This window comes from Strongylocentrotus purpuratus, unplaced genomic scaffold (genome assembly GCF_000002235.5).
Source record: "Strongylocentrotus purpuratus isolate Spur 01 unplaced genomic scaffold, Spur_5.0 spur5_contig_838, whole genome shotgun sequence".
Taxonomy (NCBI): domain Eukaryota; kingdom Metazoa; phylum Echinodermata; class Echinoidea; order Camarodonta; family Strongylocentrotidae; genus Strongylocentrotus; species Strongylocentrotus purpuratus.
This window is the reverse complement of record NW_022145544.1, coordinates 1,225,053-1,250,468: the sequence shown is the minus strand read 5'-3', so window position 1 is coordinate 1,250,468 and position 25,416 is coordinate 1,225,053. Positions and strand designations below refer to the sequence as shown.

The following is a 25,416-nucleotide window of genomic DNA, read 5'->3' as shown; positions in this document are numbered from 1 at the left end:
TTAGGGTGAAACGGGGTCGTATGTATCTTCCCCACTGGCAATCCAACTTCTGCGTACTTCCTCTTTGTTCCAGTTCCTTGCCCTCTTCAGTTTCTTTATTACTCAACGTAATTTTTAACCTCCACCATCGCCTAGCGGTGTTTTATTTTCTTATATGCAGAGGTCTTGTTTCATGACTTGTTTACAATTTAGATTATTACATAGCTTTCTCTTAGCTTCCCCCTAGAACCATGACTGTCCCCCTCTTCTCTCTCTCTCTCTCGACGTCAAACATCATTTACCTTCCCCATCGTCAGGGCGTGCATCATGTAGGGGTAGCAGTCAATTTTGTTGGGAATTTTATGTCTGTAAAGTGGGGTAGGGGTAGCGTAATGGAAAGATAATTGTCTGACAAAAAGAACTTGTGTAACAAAAATCTGATTCAAAACCCTCGAACTTCTTTTTCTCACTTTTCAATTTTGTTTCCTTTGAATGTGATTATTAAGCAAGCTCTTATAGCTCTCTCTCTTTTTTCTCTCTATTCCCACCTCTTTTCCCCTTTATCTTCTATTTCATCTATTATCTACCTCCTCTTTCTCTCTTGAGACATCTTATGCGTCTTCTTGACATGAAGATCGTGTTTCAAGTATAATTTTTCGGGGGATTCCCTTATTTTTTATGGAGACATCAGTTAATGATCAGTATAATATAGAATTAATTCTTTTGTTTGGGATACTGCGGCAATATTAAACCTCAACTTCTTCGTGTTCGTCAGTAGTATTACTAATAAAAGAATAATTCGATGGATATCAGCTATGAATAAGGTGACACAAAGTGTTTACTATTTCTTTCTTCAGCTCTATAACTATATGTCTGAAGAAAATCATAATCAGATCATCATCTTATATCAATTTCATGTGGGTGAAAGGATTCGATGACATTAATTCTTGTATCATAACTACAGACAGCCTTACTTTCGAATATACTCAATGATACGCTATGAAATATTTTTGTTAGATTTTCAAAGGAATGGCCATGTTTTATGGATAACGCAGGTTGGTTACCATGTTGCCATGGAAACGCTTGTAACGATTTGATGACGAGATGAGTCGTGGCGAGACGTCCCACGGCAATTTGCAGATAAATCAACCTTGACAATTCCTAAGAACCATGTACCCCAAGGCGACGCCCTCGGACCAGTCGTGGTTATACCGCTTCTTGAATATCCACCTACGCCCACAGTTAGTGTAACAGATTTGGTCAAAGGGAACTGGAGCAGGGATGCAATTTGCTTCCAAGGTGATTAAACTTTGATATTTTGTCTTCCAAGATTAAATTACGGAGCGCACCTGAGTTTTTTTTTCTGGTGTGATAGTCAAGTTTAAACATTTGATTTGATATCTGCTGCATGTAATCAAGTTTTATCATCAAAATCTATATGATGCATCTGTAGACAGAGAACGCCTACATCATCACAATTGCATCAAATAAGATGCAAATGCGGGATGCAGAGAGAGAGAGAGAGAGAGAGAGAGATAAAGAGAGAGAATAGAAAATGAGGACGAGGAAGAAGGGGAGGGAGATTGTGATTTAGTTAGAATACATATAATGAGGAAGATGGGTAAAGGGAATGAGTGAGAGAGGGAGTATCCGAGGACGTGGAAGACGAGGAGGAAGATATGTATTATATATATTTAAACATTTGAGAGAGGGAGAGAGAGAGAGAGAGAGAGAGAGAGAGAGAATAATTAGGATGTGAATGGGGTCATTATTGGGGGTTTCACAGGCATAATAAGAAACAGGCCTATGGTGTAATAATGCTGCCCGACAGACCAAATTAACCAAGAGAAAAAAGATTAAAAACCTGATGCAAAAGACCATTCAACTTAGCGGTTTAACCAAAATTATGTCCTTAAAATCGTGCATGCATTGGTACATTTATCACCGTAGCATACCAGGGTTTGTTAATTCACACAACCAATGCTATGACACCGTCTCTTGTCAGGTTGTCAATGATACCAAGCTAATGCATCGACTTGATGACGTCACGCTGTTAAGCCGAGCCCAGGTGCTTCCATGGACATAGTTATAAGAGATAACGAGGTGCCTCGGTACATTAGTCCCTGGGCAATGGTTTTATTCTTTACAACGTCAACGGAGAGTGATATACACAGCGTCGATTTCTATCAGTCACACCCGGTTAAAGTTCTCCAGATCTGAAAATGACGAAACGTTAAACCACTAACAGCATAAAATCCAAGCCAAACATAACATAATAAAAACAACGAGAACATAAAAAAACAAAAAAAAACGAAAGAGCAAATGAAGTAGAAAATTGCATTAAAAAATAAGACTACAATGTATGGTAGCTGAGTATTTTGCGCATAAAAAAAATTGAGGAAATCGAAATTATGCACGAGTCTAGCTGATCAAATCATGTAGTTCCATATTAGGCATACGTCGTTTATTTTATTTTACTTTTGTCTCTTCAGCAGCAGCCTGTACAAGTCTGATAAAAAATAGTTGATCAATAATTGAAGATTAATTGTAAGTACGATTTCTTTAAAACGAAATTCGAAATAATCTTGATAGAAATTATTTTAAAGTAAACCATGTTTATTCTTTAAAAAGAAATATTGTAAATGGGTCCATTCAGAATAAACTGTGCGTCACTCATGAGCCATAACTTTCTTTAATTACTCTGAGTTCACTAAAAGCCCACATTAACCTTTTTTACAAAGCTTTAAGAAAATTCATTTCCTTTGAAATAGCTTACTACCCGCTGAAGTTGCATGATATAGAGGCATATTTGCTTTCCTTACAAAAACTCTAAATAATCTTAATCAGAATTTGTTCACTTAATCTCAAAAAAAGCAATTTCAGATGTTCTAGAAGTTTTAGGTGTGGCAATGAGATGAAAAGGATAAGACCTAAAAGAAAATTACTCATTCGTGAGCAGAAAAATGTTTCAATTAATATTGAGTCGTTTAGGTCTTCGTCCTTACTTACAAAGCCTTTAAAAAAAAAATCCTTTAAAGAAATTCTACCGTTCTTTTGAACATTCTAGATGCATGATACAGCAACATCTATTCATAATTTACGAATGCACGCGCCTCTCGTGCCAGGGAAAATAGCTCTTTATAATGCGTGCCTGTGAAATGAAATTAACTCGTCGAATAAAAGAGCCCGTGTTCGACCGAAGGACGGGAGAGAATGAAATCTTTGTGATCTTGTTCAACAAGCTTGAGTGATGCTTAGAAAGAAACCTCGAAATCAGAGCTAGGTCGAGATTGATTAAAGCGGTGTGCTGGAATGAAACTGCATGAGATAGATGTAATTTGGAATGTGACAGACTGACAGCTCCATTCGTGTAACACAGAAACTGTGAACGTATTTATTCGAATGCCTTAAAGATACTATGTCCCTTTTGCAGCCAACTCAAATTCTGTAGAACTTTGCAGAAATTATGAATATGTCATGTGAAATTTTAACATTGGCAATGTCAATAGTATTCAGATTATGCACGGAAACCAGGTACATGAGCATTTGTCTACATCAATAACCCACTACTTGTAATGGCCAAAATTAAACTGAATAAATCTTTTGCAGCACAATACGTATTAAACATTCGGTAAAAGGGTCTGAAAATCAGACTATTACTTAGGTGATTGCAATCACTTAAGTCGATTCGACAACTAATGGCCGTTATTGTCCCACTACATGCCATTGTCGAGCCCTTACGTTTTGAGGGAAGTTCTAAATTACTATTGTCCTTCAAATGCCGTTGGAATTTAAGCTTTTCATTTTTTTACCTGCAAATGGGACATAGTACCTTTAAAGGTACCTTTAAAGGTACTGTGTCCAGTTTGTAACGCTTTTGCACACATCGTGAATTTCGACATGGGTATGCAATCTCAGCCTCCGAATATGTTACTAATCGATTGGTGTCCTCTGCAGACGACACTTTGACGGCATGTCAGTGCCATTGCATTAAAAGGCTCAATTTGGTCGATAAAATTTGCAGTTCATGTTCATTCTGAGGAGACTATTATCAGGTTATATTCCCATATACATCGTTATATGTTGTGATTTTGGGCCTGCCCAAGGTATACCCCACATATAATGAGATTGGAAGTACCTATATATATATATATATATATATATATATATATATATATATATAGGCAAATCTAAGGAAGATATGAAATCATTTCTTTTTTGTTCACCTGTGCTTGCCATTATTCTCAGTTATGTAGATATAGAATATACACAATATCAACCATAATCGACCAACGAAAGTTTTCCTTACAAAGTTATCAGAGGTACATGTTATAACTATGCATTTCTTCTATTCGTAGTCTCTGAATATTTCCAGTCATACGAATAGAATTCAGTTATCCTATTATCCACCAACATGGATATTTGCTTCTAAACTATACTTTTTCATGAAACTGAATATGACAACTTATGAATGTATGAATTTATTAATCAATTAATTGATGTAGAAATCGTTTAAGACCTGAAATTAAATCCCAGATACACCCAGTAATATGTAAGTTAAAGGAGTGCAGATAAAAGTTTACATACATGAACACGCCTATGATATATATATAGATATTTAAGTCCAACAAGAATATTTCAATGGTAATACCTAGGGAGCAATCTCTTTCATAAAACAAACCATGTGTAAACCGAACTAAAGTATCTCGACTTATGTAAAGTAAACATGATACTCTCCCGTGGGTTTAATTCTTCATTTCCGACATCAATGCGATATGAGATACTTCCGTAACGCGATACCTCATCGAGTACTGCCTTGCTCATGAATCCGGTTATTATAAAAACCAAACCAACCGCCATAAAATGTGTCTAATTGTGGCGTTACGGACCATTAAGTTGCGGAAAAGAAAATGACAAACCTCATGAATTTCTCTTTAATCATTTGTGCTAAGTATCAAAATGTTGAAATATGATGAGAGATAATGTTTCACGGTTTCCGGTGTAAAGAGGTCATTACGGTCTTGGATGGACATACACAAAATGGAGTGGCATAGCCCCAGGGTTGGGGGGGGGGGCACATGCCCCCATCACATCGTGAAAAAGTGTAAAGGAGAAGGAAAGAAAGAAAAAACATTAAAACAAAAAGCACTTGCATCGGCCGGGAATCGAACCCGGGTCACCCGCGTGGCAGGCGAGAATTCTACCACTGAACCACCGATGCGCACACATTAAAGTGACTCGGTAACATTAATGAAGATTGATGAAAAAGTGCGTAATTTTTGTATGAAATGTTACTTATTATAGTCATTCTACTATACTAACCCTCTAACATGCAAAAAAATCCTGAATAAAATTCTCGAACCACAAAGATATTTATGGTTTCTCTTGAGGCGTCACTGTGCGACTCACTCTATCAATACATTTTACCAACCAATTTTTTGAATTTCCCAACCATTTTCTCCATGAAAATAAGAAATAAAACAGGCTTTTAAAAATCTTTCAACACCTATATGTTTGAAATGCTATATAGAGCCAATTCATTGCTTTGTGACGATTTACATTCACCTAAAATTTAATTAAATTATAATAATGTAGTTGGGAGATATCGGTCAGTCTCAGTTTCTCCCAATTATTATCATTAACAATGGTCTGTTTTCAATCAAATTTTCGGATTATCTTTAATTTTACATCTTGCAATGAAGTCACTAACTTAGCACCATTTTCTCTCATCTGCACAATGTTACCAAGTCCCTTTAAAAGAAGACGATGATATCCTGTCTACACATCGCCCTAAAACCACGAAGGGGCCTTAATAATTTTCAGGCAATCTATTGCAATACCAGACAGTGCCCTCAGTGATGTTAAGGCCTCCTCAATACTTGGTCCCACTGTATGATTTCTGTAAGGAATGATTTTATTGGCTTTGAAATATTCAATCAGATTGATTACACAGAATCAATCCGTTACTTTTCGTTTTTAAGTTTAAGGGCTAAGCAATTTTTATAGAAAATGTAGTTACTTTCAGCAATTGCTGAATGACAGTGGTGCTGAGATTATTTTGTTCACATACCGCTAATACCACAACACTCTTAAAAATATTAACAAAGCTTAACCAGTATTACAAGATTCTTATTCAGCACGTTTCCAAATGATACCCTCAAAGTAACTATTTTTTTTTACCTGGACTAACGATTTCCGGCCTTTTTTTTACTGAATTGCAATAAATTATTTAGATACATATCCAACGATAACGTATTATTATACATATACCAGGTCGATTGGAAGAGACGGAGACAATTAAGGCAGTAATCTGCATTTGCCATTCGTAACCCAGGTGAAGTAAATGAGCACTCTGGCATGAATTCGTTCCCTAAATGTCAGATCGCGCTTAAAATAGCAGCCGCACTTCTAAAAGCAGGCATAATGGTACTGCCCGTGATACTGAAGCACCAGTTGTCATGTATGACAGACAGACATTCAAAAGCACTCTAATATCTTGTTGTTGCGTTCTGTTGCAGATCACATGGCATAAGGAGTGCATTGTTGATGTTTAAGTCACCAACATGCCCGAGTTATAAAATATGTAAGCCATCTTACACCTTACACTCGTTATTTTGTTATCCCTAGAGACTACGTTACAATCTCATCACGGAGCGTGTGTGTCAATGGCGTTGATTATGCTTGACATCACGCTAATTCAGTCAAACCGCTTGAATTATTGAAAGATATTCGACAGGGAGTGACTTATGTGGAACTCAAACATTAATAAAAGAAATCTCTAAATCATGTTTGAAGCGTGGTTATTATCCTTTGACATACTCTAAGTTCAATGTTATTAACTCGTTTGTGATCTTCGAAAAGAAAGAGTAAGCTACTGATTATTCGAGTTAGAACGCGCGGCTTGTTCAGATATCCGCGATAAACCGCCCCCCCCCCCCCAACAAAAAAATATACAGCGGTTTCTCTGCGGAACAATGATCCTACGCATTTTTCACTTAGCTATGTTTTACAAGATACAGACATATGGAGCGTATTGCACTTTTGTCAATTATTAAAGAAGAAAAAAAAGAGGAAACGTGTCATATCAGAACGAGGCTAGATGTAGGCGTCTATCTAGCCCTAGAGGTGTATGTGGAGGGGCTGTTACACCCCCATTCGAAATGCCCCTGTGTAGGCAAACTGATATTATGCGCTCGTTTCATTTCTAAGGAATATTTTGTTGATAAATAGATGATGCTCACGTTCGAATTACATGCATTCAACATGCATTTTTTTTCCTTCTTCCTGCCACTGTCTGTATAGATCCATCTTCTAGTTTCGCCTGTTGTCATCACTGAAAATGCACATTAGAAACAGTGTCGATATTATTACCAGTTATATAGACAACGCAAGAAAAAAGTCATCAGAATTTTTTGTTTTTAGTTCAGGCAGTCTGAAATCCGACCATCTCAAAAACATTCATCCAAAATGTCGTCAAGTGAAATAACAAGATTTTTAATGTCATTTTGTTAACCTGTCTGTTTGAGGTCAATACACTATTGAATCTCTCTCTCTCTCTCTCTCTCTCTCTCTTCTGTGTGAGTAATATGTTGTTTTCCTGCGAAATAACGCAGACGGTGTAAACTTAAATGAAATGCGAGGGAGAAGAGCCCGATTTCATCTATATAAAAAGTGACATCACTTCCATTCTATTCAATTTGTCCTCATATTCAGCGCGAGAGATTAAACAAAAACAAAAAAAACAAGCGCAAAACTGCTCCCATCCTCACTCTTTTTAGGCCCAATTTGACAAATTGAAAGCGAAAAGAGAACCAAATTTAATGATGATAAAGGCCCGAGGCAAATTGATGACGTGACGTTGAATCGACCTGCTAATCAGTGTCTCGTGTTTTCCCAAGAACAAGGCATAATTTGGTTGGGATAATGGGAAGATGAACGTCAGAGATACTCGTGTCAGGCTGACCGGGTTTTTCTGTCTGATTACATTGAGATCAGAATATGCCGGGGGATATTCCATCATTTTTGTTCTGGGTCAAAAAATTCGTATCAAATTCGAGTATCGGGATATACTAATTGTTTTTTCCTGCCGTACAAACAAACTTCCATAAATAAAGTCAAATATTTTGACCGGGTATGTTGTTGTTTCTCCAATTTCAGAACTTAGGAAACGGATAGAAATTAAACGCAATAATAGTAATTGAAAAATACCTTTGTATAATTTTCCAGACCAATTATCACCAGACACATTTTAAATTTGAACAAAGCCTTGATGCAGGAGATCCACGTCAGTGCGAGCACTTTGGACAATTGAGGTTGACGTGCAGTGTCGGGTGTCTCATTGTGTCGATGCTGAATGACAATAAGGTACAAGAATTTAGGCCGGCGAAATTGCCTTGTTGTGACGAGGTTCCAATGTGTTATATCACTTACCGGTACGTGTAATTCTTTGTTCGTTATGCTAATCTGAAACAGTCATGAAACAAAATTTTGAAAAACATTTTGAAATTAAATGAATAAATACAACGAATGTTATGGAAAAAAAGTATACTGATCGATGTGCTTTTACATGTGCGTGTGGGAGGGGGTGGGGGAGGGGTGGGGGGTGTGCCCTTCACACAAAAAAGTCTGGATCTACCACTGATCTGGATTGAATCAGTAGAGGCGAACTAGCAGATATGTCTTGGTTTCCATTGCGTTTGCGTAAGTATAGGACTACCGGATGATATTGCTTTACATCCAGGTTCATTGACAGAAAGTAAACTTAAGTGGCGTAGGGATAGACGATTTATCTATCTCTTTCTCTCTCTCTCCGTCTGTCTCTTTGTCCCTGTTTCTGTCTCTATCTGTCTCTGTCTCTCTCTCTGTCTTTCTCTCTCTCTGTCTGTCTCTCCATTTTTCTCTCTCTCCTTCTCTATACTCATTCTCTCTCTGTTCTCCATCTTTCTCTTTCTCTCTCTCCTTCTCTTTCTCTCTTTCTCTCTCTTTCTCTGTTAAGAGATTGTCCCTGCAATCTTTTGGAAGATTATCCTCATCCTAAGATTTTATTTCTAACAAGTTTAAACAAAATTATCTGCTGCTCCTGAATTGAAATCAAGACCAGAGCTAGATGGAGTGGGCCTTTTCTGCTCTCGACGAAGCAGTCCCTTTGAATATGGTCCATGGTTGTACCAAGTCCGGGAATAAGAATCCACATTTCATGTTAAGCACAACTCAGAAAGTCATTGACACAAATATAAAAAAAACATAATCAAGCTTAAACTTTTTGTGTGTAACCATCAATTAAACGTCCTTCATCGAGATGAGGCTTCAAAAATGATATCGGAAAATGGCGCGGCTAGGGGGAGCATCTACTGTGTGTAATTATCACATGCCATTTAGGTCAATGTAATGCGCTCTAGAGATGACGGTTTTTGGAACACGAACGTGTTTTCTTAAGCGATGAGGCGGTGAAATTAATGGACATAAAGAGCGCCGTGATGTATGGTAATGCACTACCCACCTTTTTTTTTGTTGGTTGGAAATACGAGTGTTTGTATTTGATGGCATTTTGGAGAAATTAGCTTAAAGCTAGGCTTTTAAACGCGCAAATGACCCCTCCCCCTCACAGAGCCGAATCAATCAAACATGATTAGTCATTGTAAGGATAAGAGCTTTGTAAAGTTTAAATCGCCGCAGCGCAATCTGGTAGCTGTATCAGATTTCCACGTAAATTATACAATACATTTTAACTTACTTCCAAATGACTTTAAATAAATTAAAATAAATTTGCACGGTGGTTCGTTTTGCCCTCCAGAATCGGCTTTATTAGTAAATGGGTGTAATAAAGCTGGAAATCTTACATTTACCATGAAATAGTAATGATTATAAGAAGAAAGAAAGAAGGATTTAAAAAGGTATTATTCAGACTTAGATTCAAGGTATTATCACACGAAGCAAATGTATGCACTTATTTCTGAACAATTCTTGGTAGTGTGTTTTCAGTTGCATTTTGTTTCAATGTCAACATTTCTATTAGGGCCTATTATTATATTGTGTACACGTCATGTTGTATCGCTAAAATGTACTTTGATTTGTATGTTGCAGAAGAAATTAATTCAATTTAATTAAAAATAATGGTTATATAACTACCAGATCACAATTCTACATTCGATCTATCACCAATAAAAATTTCTTCAATATAACAAAATAAAAAAACTTGAATATCACTATATACTTTGTTCTGCAAGCATAAGGCAGAAAGAAAATTGACAGTTTTTGTTTCATCGCCCGGTCTCAATCAAGGTTTCTCAATCCACGTCTGACTTATTTTAAGCAATATATAATTGACGGTGAAACTGTGTTGGCAACAATAATAATAGTAATAATAATAATACACAATATTTATTAGGCGCTTAATACTGGTGTCTCTAAGCGCACCATATTCTGACTAAAAAAATTATTTACCCAAACTTATAATAAACACATTACTTATACATCTGTTCTTTATTCAATAAATCATGCATAAATATTAATAAAAATAAGAGTGAGATCAAACACATGAGGTCAAACATAAAAATACCTAAATAGACCTCAACAGCTTTAATGTAAGAGAAAAATCAAAAGATGATTTATCTTAGACGTCTCGAAGCAAGATTTGTTTCATCATATACTGGTTACGAGGTCAGAATGATGATCGAAGAATGGGACTTATTGTCTCTAGTTTATTTCTTTCCTAATTACGTTCATAATAAAACAAAACTACGTTCATTTCGTCCCTAATTACATTCATCGAAAATCTAAATTACATTTATCTTCATTTCTTTCTAACAAAGGGAGTAACTAATTGTAACATAAAGTAGACATACAAGGTTATCGTTTTGTGAAGCGAAAACTGGGTTAACAGACGAAATGACTATCGCAATCAAGTTTTTCAATCTGAATAGGGTACGAATACAGCATATCTTGTAATATTTTACAGTTGCAATATAATACACTACATTACCTTTATGGATGGTTATATGGAAAATAAAATGGCTTTGTAATTTATTATCATACGATCTGTAAACAGTGGGACCACGATATTAATTTTGACGTGAACTACTTTGGTTCTTAAAAAGTAATAACTACAGTCTTCATTTGGAGAAAGAACATTGATCATATTGAATTTGAAGTAAATAAAAACGATTTCGAATGAAACTGCAAACCACGTTACAAGAAATTAACTATGAATCTAAAGGTTCAGTCCAAAGCTAGATGTCTACTAAAATGTATTTTATATGAGGCATTGATCTTGCTAAATGATAGTGTATTTCTAGTCATAATTATAGCACTGGATAGCATTACATCAGAATCGTTATTGTTGTTGTTCCATTTCTCATACAAACCTACCCATTTCCCTGGGCAGTGACACTCCCCATGTACCCGCAAGGACTTCATCACCCGTGTTTTACCCGACTTGATTGACAGGGGCAATTACCATGGAAACCAATGGAGCTTGCATAAGAAAACATCCCATAAAAGACGATTACTGGTAATAACCATAATGAGATGATCATAATGCTGTGGGGAGACAGGATGGATGGCAGATGAAGGAAAAAACTAAGGCTTTTCAAGAACGACATTTCTGGTCGTTATTTTTCGTAAAATAATCGTCAGATAAAAATAAACTTGTTATTATAGGAGATGTTTTCATCCTAATTGGCAGATATAACTTGTCATTAAGAAATATATACCATTAATGGTCATAGACTACCGCACTTGGCGATTTTCAAAGAACTTGGTAGGTACAGTGTCGATGTATAAAATTACTTTTTTCTTCTCCTTTATTACGATAATGGATCAAATAAATGTCTGTTTATATAAGATGATATTTATATCGACTGTCTTGCACATTTTTGTTATGCTGAGAGATATTATTCAACAATCTAAAATTCTATTTTAATCAATAACAAGTCCTTAAAGTATATAAATAATTCTTTCAGAGACTTGTAGACCATTAAAGTGGACACTCGAAGTTGAAGTGGTAAAATCTCTCTATTGCATAAGTCAAGTCAGACTTGATATTTTACTAATGACTACACAATCGGGATTAAATGAAACAATAACGTTGTATAACTCTTAAAGAACATTGAAATGTACATCTTAATGGAATTTGTAACAACATAAATTTGTTATGATAAGTAAAGTTATATAAGACAGATTCATTGTTTTTGCATAACTGTAAAACAAAAAGAAGGAGAGCATATTATGTAACTCGGTAGTCAAAGAGATAGTTGCGTTCTTGCTTAGACCGCAAATGCCTTCAAAGTGAATGGTTATTGCTCTTATTCTTATTTATGACATTTCTAGTACTCTTTTAGAACCTAAAATTGCTGTAAAGGTAATTCTAGACCCGAAAATGTGTGAAATTTAGGCAATACGACCATACCGATTCAGCTCCACATTAAAAAAAATACGGTGATCTTTAATTAATTAATTAATTGATTAATGATAACAATACACGGGCCGACTGGTTGTGCGTCTTATAACCAAAAACAAAAATCCAACATCGGCATTGGCTGAAATACAACGTAAAAGGCGCTATCTCGTTTTTTCAACGGCTGGTTCAAATTATCAAATATTATTTTGTGGGGCACCACACATATTAGAAGTCGTTATATTATGGATATTTCTGCCGTCTTTGAACAGATTTTGATCAAACGAAGATGATTTCGTCATTTAAATCGTATGTTCTTTCAAATTTGACTCTCAGTTTTTCATTATCTCACTTTTTTTGTGTGTAGCGCCCTCTGCAACAAAACTCAACTATCCATTTAACCTACAGTAATGACCACATTCCACCAAATGACTCTGTCTTGCAACTTTAGTAAATCTCGGTCAACCCATAAAGGGAGAAAAAATACATATAATATAATTGGTTTTCAAATGGTACATTATTTATGGTTATACAATCGATACAATGATGATGTCAAAAGCATGCCTGCTCTCTCCTCTGTCTCGTTCAGCCTAATCAATCCCGCCTGACTAATTAGCTAATTATATAATCATCATGAAAATGATTGTCATAATTCATCAGATTACTACTCCAATCAAACCTAATGGATAAAAGTGATCATATCAGACTGTGTAATTATTTGTTCATGGTCAGGTAAAGGATTATTTAAAAAAAATTCAGTCAGCTCATGTATTCGCCACTATGTCTGTCTTTATCCCCCCTCTCTCTATCTCTCTCTCTCTTTCTCTCTCTCTCTCTCTCTCTCCCTCTCTCGCTCTCTCCTTCTATTTCCCTCTCTAATCCTCGCCTCTTTCTCTCTCTCTCTCTCTCTCTCTCTCTCAACCCCCCTGTCTCTCCCAGCTCTCTCTATTATTTGAATCAAGAACAAAATAATCACAACAGTGCACCAAACCGTTTCCGGTCTATATTTTACATCTGAACATCAGATACACTCGGTTAAACAACAATTCAGGTAAAATGCTTGATACTGCAGACTGCGTCGATCACACCTGCGGACATCGGAGAGGTTTCACCGTTCCCCAACCGTACACTATTTTTTTTTGTGGCGTAACAAAAGAAAAACACACCGGGGACGCGATGATGCCGTGTGTCATTAACCATCTCAATATCTCAATAGCTAGTCCCCTTGGTCACGTGATATGTTTATTCCCTCTCGTCACGTGTTGCCATGGCAATGACATTTTGCGTGAAAAGGGGTTTTGATTCTTTCTTCCAGGAAAGAGAAACAGGCCTAGAGCGTCTCGGGGGAATCGACTTCATCCAATCCATCGTCACATAATTATTCATGAGTTTTATCAGTATTGATCATTATTTTTCGAAGAAAGAATGAGTATTTGGATGGGAATGATGAGATTTCAAACAGTTTGAAAAACCGATCGATATAAGTCATCATATTCTAAATAGACATGGTAACTTGCTCTGAAAAGCCTTTCCACATCCAAGTATCATCTCTTCTATGAATATATTTTCCAAACATTATCCATATCATCATGAAATCTGACAATCTGTACTGAAAATACTTTTAAATACTGAGAAAAAGCTTTGGTAAAAAAAAGAATAAAAATTGAGCACTATGACAAAAAAAAGATTCTGATTTGGATTTGTGATTAGCCAAACAGCTTACAAGAATCAAAAAACATCTCAAAACTGCCTCGAATAGTTGGCCTTGATCATTTATATTCCATCTAACCAGTCAGACCTGTGATCGAATGCCCCCCCCCCCCCCCCCCCCAATTGTGAAATCCTGGATACGCCACTGCACTCGTGGTAAAACTAGGACGTTTCTTTGTTTCCAAAGAGACGTGCTACCGCTAAAATCACAAACCTCTTCGGGGCAGAGATACATCAGACACGAACTCATGTGAAAGGTGGGACACACCGGAAACAGGATTGATTTGAATAGCGGGTATTCCTGCCTTTTCACCTGCTCTCGCTTGCATCGCGTGTTACCGTCTCCCAGCTCACTACCATCGCCATTAACATGAAGCTCTCCGATCGGAATACCATGGTAATTGGATTCTTCTCCTCGGACAACAATTAGGAGATCAAACTTGTAGCCTGTAGCCTGTACACCTAACGACCGATTGACATTATCTACACGTCTTTGCCCATCGATCCTTTCACGTGATTTTCCCTATCGCTCAAATCAACTTAAGGTTGATTGAAGCCTAGCTCGGTGGTCCCAAGATGAAGGGGGGAACCGTCAATCAAACAGGAAATGTACGCAAATTACAAACGCTACCCACTACGTGCTATCAAAGACTCAAATCGCATTACAAAATATGGATATCAAATCCACAAGCTGACATGCGCAGATGTCTCGCAAATTACGTGCGCAGATTAACGGAACAAAAGAGATATATAATATAACCCCATACTCATAAGTTATTGAAATTAATGAGTTACTAGCGCAACAAAATTATTCCAATATATGAAATACTAAAACAGTATGCCTTGTCGTGCCCTAATTTAGCAAAGTGACATCTTGCGTTTCTCAAAAATAGTCAGGAACTTCATAAAAGCAGAAGAAGAAAAAAATCAGGGACAATTAGATTTCCTTTTGTACATTTAGATAGAGGGTTTTTTTTTAATGCTCGTGGGATTTTGTTTCCGTGTTAGAAGTATATTATTACAAATCTTAAAATCTTTGTGTCTGTTTAACTTGAGATTTGATGTTCCCTGCAGCCTTCTGTTACAATAGGAAAGTATGAAATTTATGATAAATAAAATGATTTGCCATCTCCTGAAGATGTGAACGCATTAAAGTAAAAAATAATCATTGATTTAGGACATCATAAACATTTAATTGTTTTATCTTAATTTATCTCAAGACATTTCTTTTTCTTTCCTCTGTTTTGTTTGAGGGGGGACCGATTAAACAACAAAATGTGTTAGGAATTTACTTTGATTATTTCATTGAAGACAGCAGACAGTTTTATGATTAGAGGGGCGAGTAGGTGGTTTCAAAATTAATTTCATTTTTTGAAAATATATGCAAACACTTCAGAAGAAGAGTTTGTACTGTTGTTCTGAGCAATGTAATTCGCTATACTGATATGACATTCTTCTGATTATTTAATTATAAGTGTGTATCTTTTTTTCGTAGTTTGAAGAAGGAAGTATATACATTGATCATTTCAATAATTATCTATCCTTATATTAGGTATATACTTTTAGATTAGATAATAACTGAACCGGCTGCTTCTAGAAAGGCCTATAGATGACGACGGCTTGTCCCTTTTTCTTTAGTAGTCAGTAGATTTTATTATACACTGTCGCTCATAAAGGTGGAATATTTTAGTTTTACCCAAATTTATGGAATTATTTTAAAAATTATTTAAAAATAATAGATATAGATAATAGTATACATTCTCAGATTTTATTGAATAATAACTTGCCAATGTGTGTTTTGCGGAACTGCTAAAGCATGTGTATGCTACTATGCTTATTAACTAGGGGACCTACGCTCTCAAGTCATAAATGACAGTAATGAGGATTAATGCCCCACAAAAGGGCACTACTATAGCACATCGACACGGTTTTGATCCTGGGGCCTCACAGTTACGAGGCCATTGTTTTGTCACTGAACCATGACTGTAGGCAACGGGGGCTAGGGTAGGGGGCAGTTTCCATAAATAAAATAAAATACAGAAAATGCAATAAATTTTCAATAATTTATTGCATTTTACCCCGGTCCCCAACATAAAAAAATCCTCTGGACGGCCATGCATTATGGCTCAAGGCATGGGCACACAGATTTTTTTTTATGTTAGGCACCGGGATTAAATGCAATAAATTATTGAAAAATTATTGCATTTTCTGTTTTATTTTTTATTTATGGAAACTGCCCCCTACCCTAGCCCCCGCTGCGTACAGTCATGGTTCAGTGACAAAGCAATGGCCTCGTAAATGTGAGGCCCCAGGATCAAAACCGTGTCGATGTGCTATATTAGTGCCCTTTTGTGGGGCATTAATCCTCATTACTGTCATTTATGACTTAAGGGCATAGGTCCCCTAGTTGATAAGCATAGTAGCATACACATGCTTTAGCAGTCACGCAAAACACACATTGGCAAATTATTATTCAATAAAATCTGAGAATGTACACTATTATCTAGATCTATTATTTTTAAATCATTTTAAAAATAATTCCATGAATTGGAATAAAAACAAAATATTCCACCTTTATGAGCGACAGTGTACTTGTTTATGTTTATATCTTCTCAGTTTTTTAGTTAGTTTAGTATGTCAGCATTTAAATGTATGTATTATTCTTATCTGACGAGTTTGTTCTTTTAGGACATACTCATAAGCTACTCATGAGGGACCTTAAATCCACAAGCCTTGCTTTCAACCAAGGTCACCTCATCTTTTTATTGTAACTCCATATACTGATCAAAAGCAATGAATACAGCCGAGTCTTTTCAAATTCAATTTTCTGTTCTTTATCCTTTTTCAATCGGAACTGAACACAGTTATATGCTCGAAAACTAAATACTGCTTTCCCGCAATACAAATTCAATGCGTGGGCCCACAGCCACGCTGATTATTGTCTGCCAGCTCGCATATAGTACGACTGAAAGGGAGAGAAAAAAGGCCAGACTTTGAACTGGCTTCCATGAATGAACCTTCTGCTGAACTTGTGAATGAAAAAAGTGAAAGTGGGATGTAAAACGCCAACGCCTAGTAGTAGTCAAAACTTGCCTCTGCGTAAAAGTCTTGAATAATTGAAGACTGGAAGAGAATTCTATGGAGGATTGATGTGGGGAAAAGGGTAATGGAAAGCTTTAAATGCTTCCATTCACTATAGCATCCCTGCTTGATCATGATATAAACCATGAAAAAAGATGGCATTTATATTTCTATAGAGTCCGGATGCGACGCTGGTTTTCCATCATTAATTCCATTGAAGCTCATTTTTTCTTTCATGACCATTGGAATACCGATATTGCTTTACTGTCATTCTGTGCATCACTTCAATACAAGCATTGTATGAGCTATAAAAATGAATTGAATATTTCATCCAATCTCATTATGTATCTCTCGATATTCTATCATGTCTAACTCTGCGTACAGTTAACAACTAAATTATTCATATCCTTTCCAATTTTTGTAATTTTTTGAGAATGTGAAAAATTGTCCCGATCAATGTTTTAGTTTTGTTGTGGAGAATGTGACATCTACAAGGACTCAGTAAAGGCCCTAGATTCAACGAGTCCACTTTTTACTCTTGAGTTACAAAGCAAACAAAAAATTGCAAGGGGTGTAAATAATTCAGTTGTAAACTGAATATATATATATATATATATATATATATATATATATATATATATATAGGTAATCCATTAATCAATGCCAAATCAATGAAATGTTAAATGATCATCTTCCTGAAAAAATATCAGGTATTCGTAAAAAGTAATAAAAAAGATACTAATTGTTTACTTACTCGCTTGTACATCACTTGCGTATACAGTGAACATCAGCCACATCAGCAACATCATTGGTAAAGATCTAGATGTCATGTTGGGATTCAAGTAAAGGCAATTCTAGGATGTAGTAGTTTTCAACAACTCGTCAACACAGGTAGAAACACATATAGCCTCGCCAGAAAACGTGAAATCTGTGACGTTTTTCAAGTGAAAATGACACAAGTCAGCACCGTAATTCGATGTGAGGGATCAACAGATTCACCAACCGGTTTTTCAGCTTTATCGGTTGATTTTCTGACTGTATTTCGGATCAGTCTGCAATCCAAGCTGATATAATTTATAGCTCAGTCGCCACTGTCCGACCAGTAGAAACACCGAAAGGGAAGCTACGAGAGTAGGAGAGTCACATCCACACTGTCCACTGCTCTCTACCCGGTCGTCTGCTCAACTATAGCTACCTGTAAGATTTTTGGCGTTTTTTTCCCCGCGCTTCTGCAGACTGTCGTTCTCGATCTGCGCGCCACGAGCAGGTCGTTTGTCCACAACGCATTAATTGCTGAGTCGAGTGCGTGCGTCATTTTGACACTCATGCTTCTGACCGGATTCATGTATCACTAGTATGTTCTTTTTTTCCCTTGTTCTTTATTCCTTTTAGTTATTTCATCATTTTAAGGACATCTTGCGGATATTTCTTCCGACTGAAATAAATAATGGATTTCGGCACATCTAATTTTCTGGAATCATGATAATAGGGAGGTAGGCAGAGCAAGCTGATACAAAAGTCACTAGTTGCTTTATTAGTGACGAAGTAAAGAAAGGCTCATTAAAGGGAACGATTGAAGAAAAATATGAAAAGAAAGGAAAAAAGAACGGAAATTGAGATAGACAGACTCATATGCCAGGGGGAGGGAAGGGGTATCGACAATTTGAACAAAATAATGAAAAATACAATAGACTCAGTTTTACATATTAAAATCAATTTTTATTCTAATCTATTTTCTGGGGTGTTTTATAATGTAAGTCATTGTACGAAATCTTTGATAACTGTAGCTGATGCGAAAATTCATAACTGGTGGACTTTTCATATGAATCTGCAATCTGCATAGTGGGTCCCATTAAGATTATATGACTCCGAAACTTAAGAATTAATAGAAATATAAAATTTGTATATTATGTAAGTCTACGTGCTGTTTGTGAGGAAATCGACTCAGGTATATTAGGTTATCAATGAAAATAGGAAATCTTTGATTTCTTTTTGTCCTTTTTTCAATGAAAATACTACATAAAACTCGTTAAAGGTATTACAAAGTTTTGGGCAATTTTGAAAAATGGGTGGATAGTGAATCTGTACAGTTTTCATATATTTGGATGCCCCTGTGGATGTATTAAAAGCACTAGAAATTTTAGCTCCTAAAACACTTCTGCTTTCGAGAAAAATTGAATATAAAGATTTACCGGTGCTCCCGGTAAATTTGTATTAAATTTCAAATAGCTCCTACGGCCGTACGATGGTAGCTGCGACCATGGAAATCTCAAATATGTAGTTGTGGTATATAATTTCCGACCGGGAATAGCTAATCGGTCGATTTTAGTCAAGACACATTGTTTTATAGCTTAATTGATATCTTGACCTTAAGAGGGAGCTATGCAACATAATGTGTTTATTATTATTATTTATGATTTCATAACTTTAGATTCGATTTCGACCGCGACAACGATCAGTGAATATTGTAGGATCGCAAATGCTTCCAATAAGTTCTTTTGAACCAAATTCACGACCCCATACCAAAACTTTGTATTACCTTTAACAGAAGGAAAATAAAATAATCGATCGCCCTGTTAAAGGTTTAAGCACTGCAATTTGTAGACAATTATTCATTATTATAAAACGTGCTTAATGCAAGTCTATCTCTTTGATATTGTAGTTAAACAAAGTTATAAATAAAAGCGAAAGTGCATCCCATCGAATTATTTAGTAGACAATAGATCTACGTATACGTTGCTGGCTGTGAAAGTGATAGTAGTTGCTAGGCAACGCTTTGCCAATGGGCTCTTCGCGCCAGAATAACATATCATAAACTCGCGCACTCTCACCGTCATATGGTATGACAAGCTATTATAGTCACCATGTCAGCCGGGTTCTGTGCCATTACGATAATGAGATGATTTCAACGCTTGCTTTATCCATTATTCATCCAACTTCGTATTCGCATTCAATTTCTTTGCCATTGTATCATATTCCCTCTTCAAGAATGAATCATTAAATGGAGAGTGTCGGTGCATCAGGATGATGAAAGTGTATAAAATCGCACTCATAGTGGTAGCCTGCCTTACAATGATAGGATGGGGACTGCTCTTGCGAAACATTACGGCAATAAAGAGAGAGAGAGAGAGAGACAGAGAGAGATGTTAATTAACACATTGCCTACTGAAACCGAGTAGCCCCTGTGTTAAGTTTATGACAATGAACGAATTCAGTAGTTAACTGGTTAATGTACCGATGAACATAACAAAAGTTGATGATTATAACAGTGTACAAGATCTATGCAAGCATCCATTGTGTCCCTGCACATTGCATTCCAAAATGCACTGCGTCGTCATTGCGTTGTAAGAGTTCTCACAACAAGAATATTTTGCTCTAAATAATCTCTTTAACAAAATATTATACAAAATACTTATACAATATCCTTAACTTCACTGTTGCGAGTTTCAATGGTTAATATAATCGTTTTTTGCCTTTTCATCTCGGCATTTCATTTCATTTCGTTTATTTCTATTTCCAAGTACATGGGATTGCATGGTAATTGGTACATAGTTTTAAAAAAATAAAACTGGTCCACAGTGTACACAAGGCTGCATTTCATAATATGCATTGCCTATGCAAATTCTATTTCAGTCTTTGGTGCTTTTTATGTAGATCTATTGTGAAGTAAATGATGGCTCCGAGCGCCTAGATTAGTTTAAAAATATTCAGTAAACTTATTGGCCCGAATTCACAAAGGAGGTTTGTCGACAAACCTTGGTTTTCGTACGTCATATTATGACGCGTTTTACGCGTTTTTTACAAACCTGGTTTGTAAAGAACAAAAGGAGGTTTGGCGAAACAAAAGGAGGTTTGAGCTCAAACCTTGGTCTGAGCTCAAACCTTGCTTTGTGAATTCGGGCCATTAAGTTCACCTTTCTCATAATGATAACGTGTCGTTATGTCGAGTGATTTGAAAACTTGACTACAGATTTGAAATGTCGTTGTTTCCAGCCAGGAAGGTCACTTATATTTAAGCAAATGATATTATCTTCATTTGCATTACTTTTTTTTTGAAAAGCATATTTTTACCTGAAATAGGTGGATGCTCGTTGGATTGAACTTAGCAGAAGGAGCAGTTTTTGTTTATGTGTGTGTGTGGTTGGGGAGGGGTTGTAGGGGCGTTGAGTTCTTGCATTTATTATCGACATGTAACCCGAGCCCCCCCCCCCCCCCCCCCCCGCCCCTCAAAAAAAAAACCTTCATAGCCGCTAATGATTAAACGAGTCCAATTAATTGTGAAGTAATATTGATGAAAAGTGCTAACTTGGAAACTTCATTGTTTAAAATCATGAATGCACGGAGATTACAATAAACGTGTGACTGTTCACAGATAGGTCAGTACCCTGCGCTATAACAATGCAACTCTTATCAAGATTATGCATTTTCATGATGAGGAGAACAAAATTGGTTCTGTTGATGGCAAGGAGACTAATACATTTACAAAACATGCGAAAATGCCGACCGTAATGTCTTTGCAGTAACGGTTAAAAGAAATAATTGTGTTTACAATCAAGGCGTCAACCCTGTACCTATACCATTACACCTTTACCTTTACATAATACATTTTTTTTAATATCATCAAGAGAAACAGTAAAGCGCTTAGAGATATCGTAGATGTATTAAGCGATATATAAAAGGGGAATATTATTATCATTAATATTAATGGATCATCTAGCCACTAGTACGTTTTCAACTTTTAGATCCGTTCCTCTACAAGGATATCATATCGTTGGGATATGATTAGTATAAAGGAATAGTGTTAGGTTTATCATCAACTTAGTTTGGATTAACAGGACGTATGGTTGTTGAAGAAGGTAAACTGTTGGGTATTTGCTGGCATTATGCATCATAATATGTCTTGCAATAAGGCGCATTTCCAGCAGAGTAAATTAAGCACTTTACAGATCCAGGTCGGAAAACGGCTCTTTACATAATTATCATTTTACATAAGCCAATATCGAGCACTTTGGAAGATCTTTCTCCAGCTTTGGTACGAACAATAGAGCCCTTAGAGCAAGACGGGGCTGGGCTAACAACCATATTCAAGGATGTAGTCACACCACGCTCCATCATAGGTTCGTTGAATTCCTTAATGGCTTCACACAGGTAGAAGAACCAACCAGACTAAGAACTATTATTGAACCTTATACAGCAGAATACAAGATGGAATGGAATGGAATGAAATGGTGGTGGTTATTTTACCTGACTGCTAAGAAAGAATGAATGTTTGTAAGTAAGCAACCAGACGACCGACGGCTTTAGGTCCTCTTCGAGGGACCTGGTAATGAGGATTAATGCCTTACCAAAGGGCACTAGCACATCGCCTTGGTTTCGAACCCGGGTCACAGGATTACAAGACCACTGCTCTACCGACTGAGCTATCGCGCCTCCTCGTATTATGTTAGATGGAAATGTATGCAAAAGTATGTAGGTAATGGGTCAAAGCTAATTACTTAATTCTGTCCGAATGCCAATTTCCATGATTACTCATCTTCCTCTCATCTCAATAATAAATTCATTCACTAAATAAATTGCCATCTATTGCTTTCTGACGACAAACGACCGACATATTGATAACCTAAAGTGCAAACAAAACATAGCAATTTCCGCTCACCTTACTTAAATCGAAATGAAATAAATCTTCTGTCACTATTCGACGGGTTAATGTGAAAACTATTTATACACTCGCTCTTTAATATGAATGATTAATGGTCCAGTTTAATTTGTAGTGGGCTTTTGTGTCAGAAATTATTTATTCACGACTCGGAGTGATCAGCGCGAATTTATCCACACTTTAAAATGAAGAAGAAAAAGTATTAGGAAATTGGAAATTCAGTTCAGAGTGACACCACTAGCCTTGAATCGAAGACTCGAGTTTCATCCCAATAAAAAACTGTTCTCATCAGCAAAAAAGTGCATTAACATCCCACACGTATTTTAGATATTTAATTTCATTATAAATTACTTGTGTTCATACTGTCAGACGATATAGAATGGAGCCATTTTATGTAATTTTCATGTTTTAACTTTTGCATATTCCCCAATTTAGATCAAGTATGCGCTGAGAGAGAGAGAGAGAGAGAGAGAGAGAGAGAGAGAGAGAGAGAGGGGGGGGAGAGGGGGGGGGGAGAGGGAGAGAGAGAGACAGAGAGAGAGAGAGGGGGGAGAGTTGGTTACGTGTGAGATTGAAGGAGAAAGATTAGCAAAGAGAGGTGTATTAATGACACCAATACCAGAGAGATGGGAAAGAAAGAGGAAAGGAGAAAGGGAGAATGTAAAGAAGAGATGAGAAGAGAGAAAGAGAAAGGGAGAATACAAAGAAGAGATGAGAAGAGAGAAAGAGAAAGGGAGAATACAAAGAAGAGATGAGAAGAGAGAAAGAGAAAGGGAGAATACAAAGAAGAGATGAGAAGAGAGAAAGAGAAAGGGAGAATACAAAAAAGAGATGAGAAGGGAGAAAGAGAAAGGGAGAATACAAAGAAGAGATGAGAAGAGAGAAAGGAGAAAGGGAGAATACAAAGAAGAGATGAGTTGAGAGAAAGAGAAAGGGAGAATACAAAGAAGAGATGAGAAGAGAGAAAGAGAAAGGGAGAATACAAAAAAGAGATGAGAAGGGAGAAAGAGAAAGGGAGAATACAAAGAAGAGATGAGAAGAGAGAAAGGAGAAAGGGAGAATACAAAGAAGAGATGAGAAGAGAGAAAGGAGAAAGGGAGAATACAAACAAGAGATGAGAAGAGAGAAAGAGAAAGGGAGAATACAAAGAAGAGATGAGGAGAGAGAAAGAGAAAGGGAGAATACAAAGAAGAGATGAGAAGAGAGAAAGAGAAAGGGAGAATACAAACAAGAGATGAGAAGAGAGAAAGAGAAAGGGAGAATACAAACAAGAGATGAGAAGAGAGAAAGAGAAAGGGAGAATACAAAGAAGAGATGAGAAGAGAGAAAGAGAAAGGGAGAATACAAAGAAGAGATGTGAAGAGAGAAAGAGAAAGGGAGAATACAAAGAAGAGATGAGAAGAGAGAAAGAGAAAGGGAGAATACAAAGAAGAGATGTGAAGAGAGAAAGAGAAAGGGAGAATACAAAGAAGAGATGAGAAGAGAGAAAGAGAAAGGGAGAATACAAAGAAGAGATGTGAAGAGAGAAAGAGAAAGGGAGAATACAAAGACGAGATGAGAAGAGAGAAAGAGAAAGGGAGAATACAAAGAAGAGATGAGAAGAGAGAAAGAGAAAGGGAGAATACAAAGAAGAAATGAGAAGAGAGAAAGAGAAAGGGAGAATACAAAGAACAGATGAGAAGAGAGAAAGAGAAAGGGAGAATACAAAGAAGAGATGAGAAGAGAGAAAGAGAAAGGGAGAATACAAAAAAGAGATGAGAAGGGAGAAAGAGAAAGGGAGAATACAAAGAAGAGATGAGAAGAGAGAAAGGAGAAAGGGAGAATACAAAGAAGAGATGTGAAGAGAGAAAGAGAAAGGGAGAATACAAAGAAGAGATGAGAAGAGAGAAAGAGAAAGGGAGAATACAAAGAAGAGATGAGAAGAGAGAAAGAGAAAGGGAGAATACAAAGAAGAGATGAGAAGAGGAAGAAAAGGTTTTATTAAGGTTATAGGGGATAGAGAAATAGAAAGAAAGCGAAGACACGCAATAAATAAGAACATATACATGTGGAATTGGACACTTGGCTTACTAAGAAGATTGAAAAGAGACGCCTTTTCATAGAAATGATTTGCAAAGCTTTCTAAAGATCAACGAAGATGATTTTGGAAATCCTCAATCGCACGATACCAAGGCAAACGTAATGAACAAAAGAAACATTTTGTATCAATAATAATCACTTAAAAATATTGGATGCTTTGAGAATAATCTTTTCATAAATTTAATAGTATTCACCCATATGATTGAAGAGTTCATGAAAATTCTGAGATAACAACAGGAAGCGACAAAGAAAGAATACTGTATATATTCAGATACATTACATCAGAAACAATTGATAACCACTAAATGAATACTATAAAAAGGAGTTTCATTAATTGATACTGTAATTACGAGTTTCATTTATTTTGATGAAAAACATTACTGTGAATCTGAATGCATCATGCAATTCATGCCTGTTCACTCTAGTTACGTATCAACGAAACTGATTTTTGGGTACAAATAACACGATTTGAGGTATATAATTATACTGGGTTACAATAAAGAGGGATGTGTACTGA

The 25,416-nt window shown here is 36.3% G+C and overlaps 1 protein-coding gene and 1 non-coding gene across 2 annotated transcripts in view; both read right to left on the bottom strand.

Moving 5' to 3' along the window:
* LOC579925 (serine-aspartate repeat-containing protein F) overlaps positions 1-18,387 on the bottom strand; it is a 45,858-nt gene extending 27,471 nt beyond the window's left edge. Inside the window, exon 1 of the mRNA XM_794967.4 lies at positions 17,919-18,387. Coding sequence (XP_800060.4) covers positions 17,919-17,994 — 76 coding nt within the window. The 5' untranslated portion in view covers positions 17,995-18,387. The remainder of the gene's footprint in view (positions 1-17,918) is intronic.
* On the bottom strand, positions 5,130-5,200 carry TRNAG-GCC. Its single transcript has one exon. It is a non-coding gene; the product is annotated as a tRNA-Gly (tRNA).
* Positions 18,388-25,416: the final 7,029 nt, after the last annotated feature.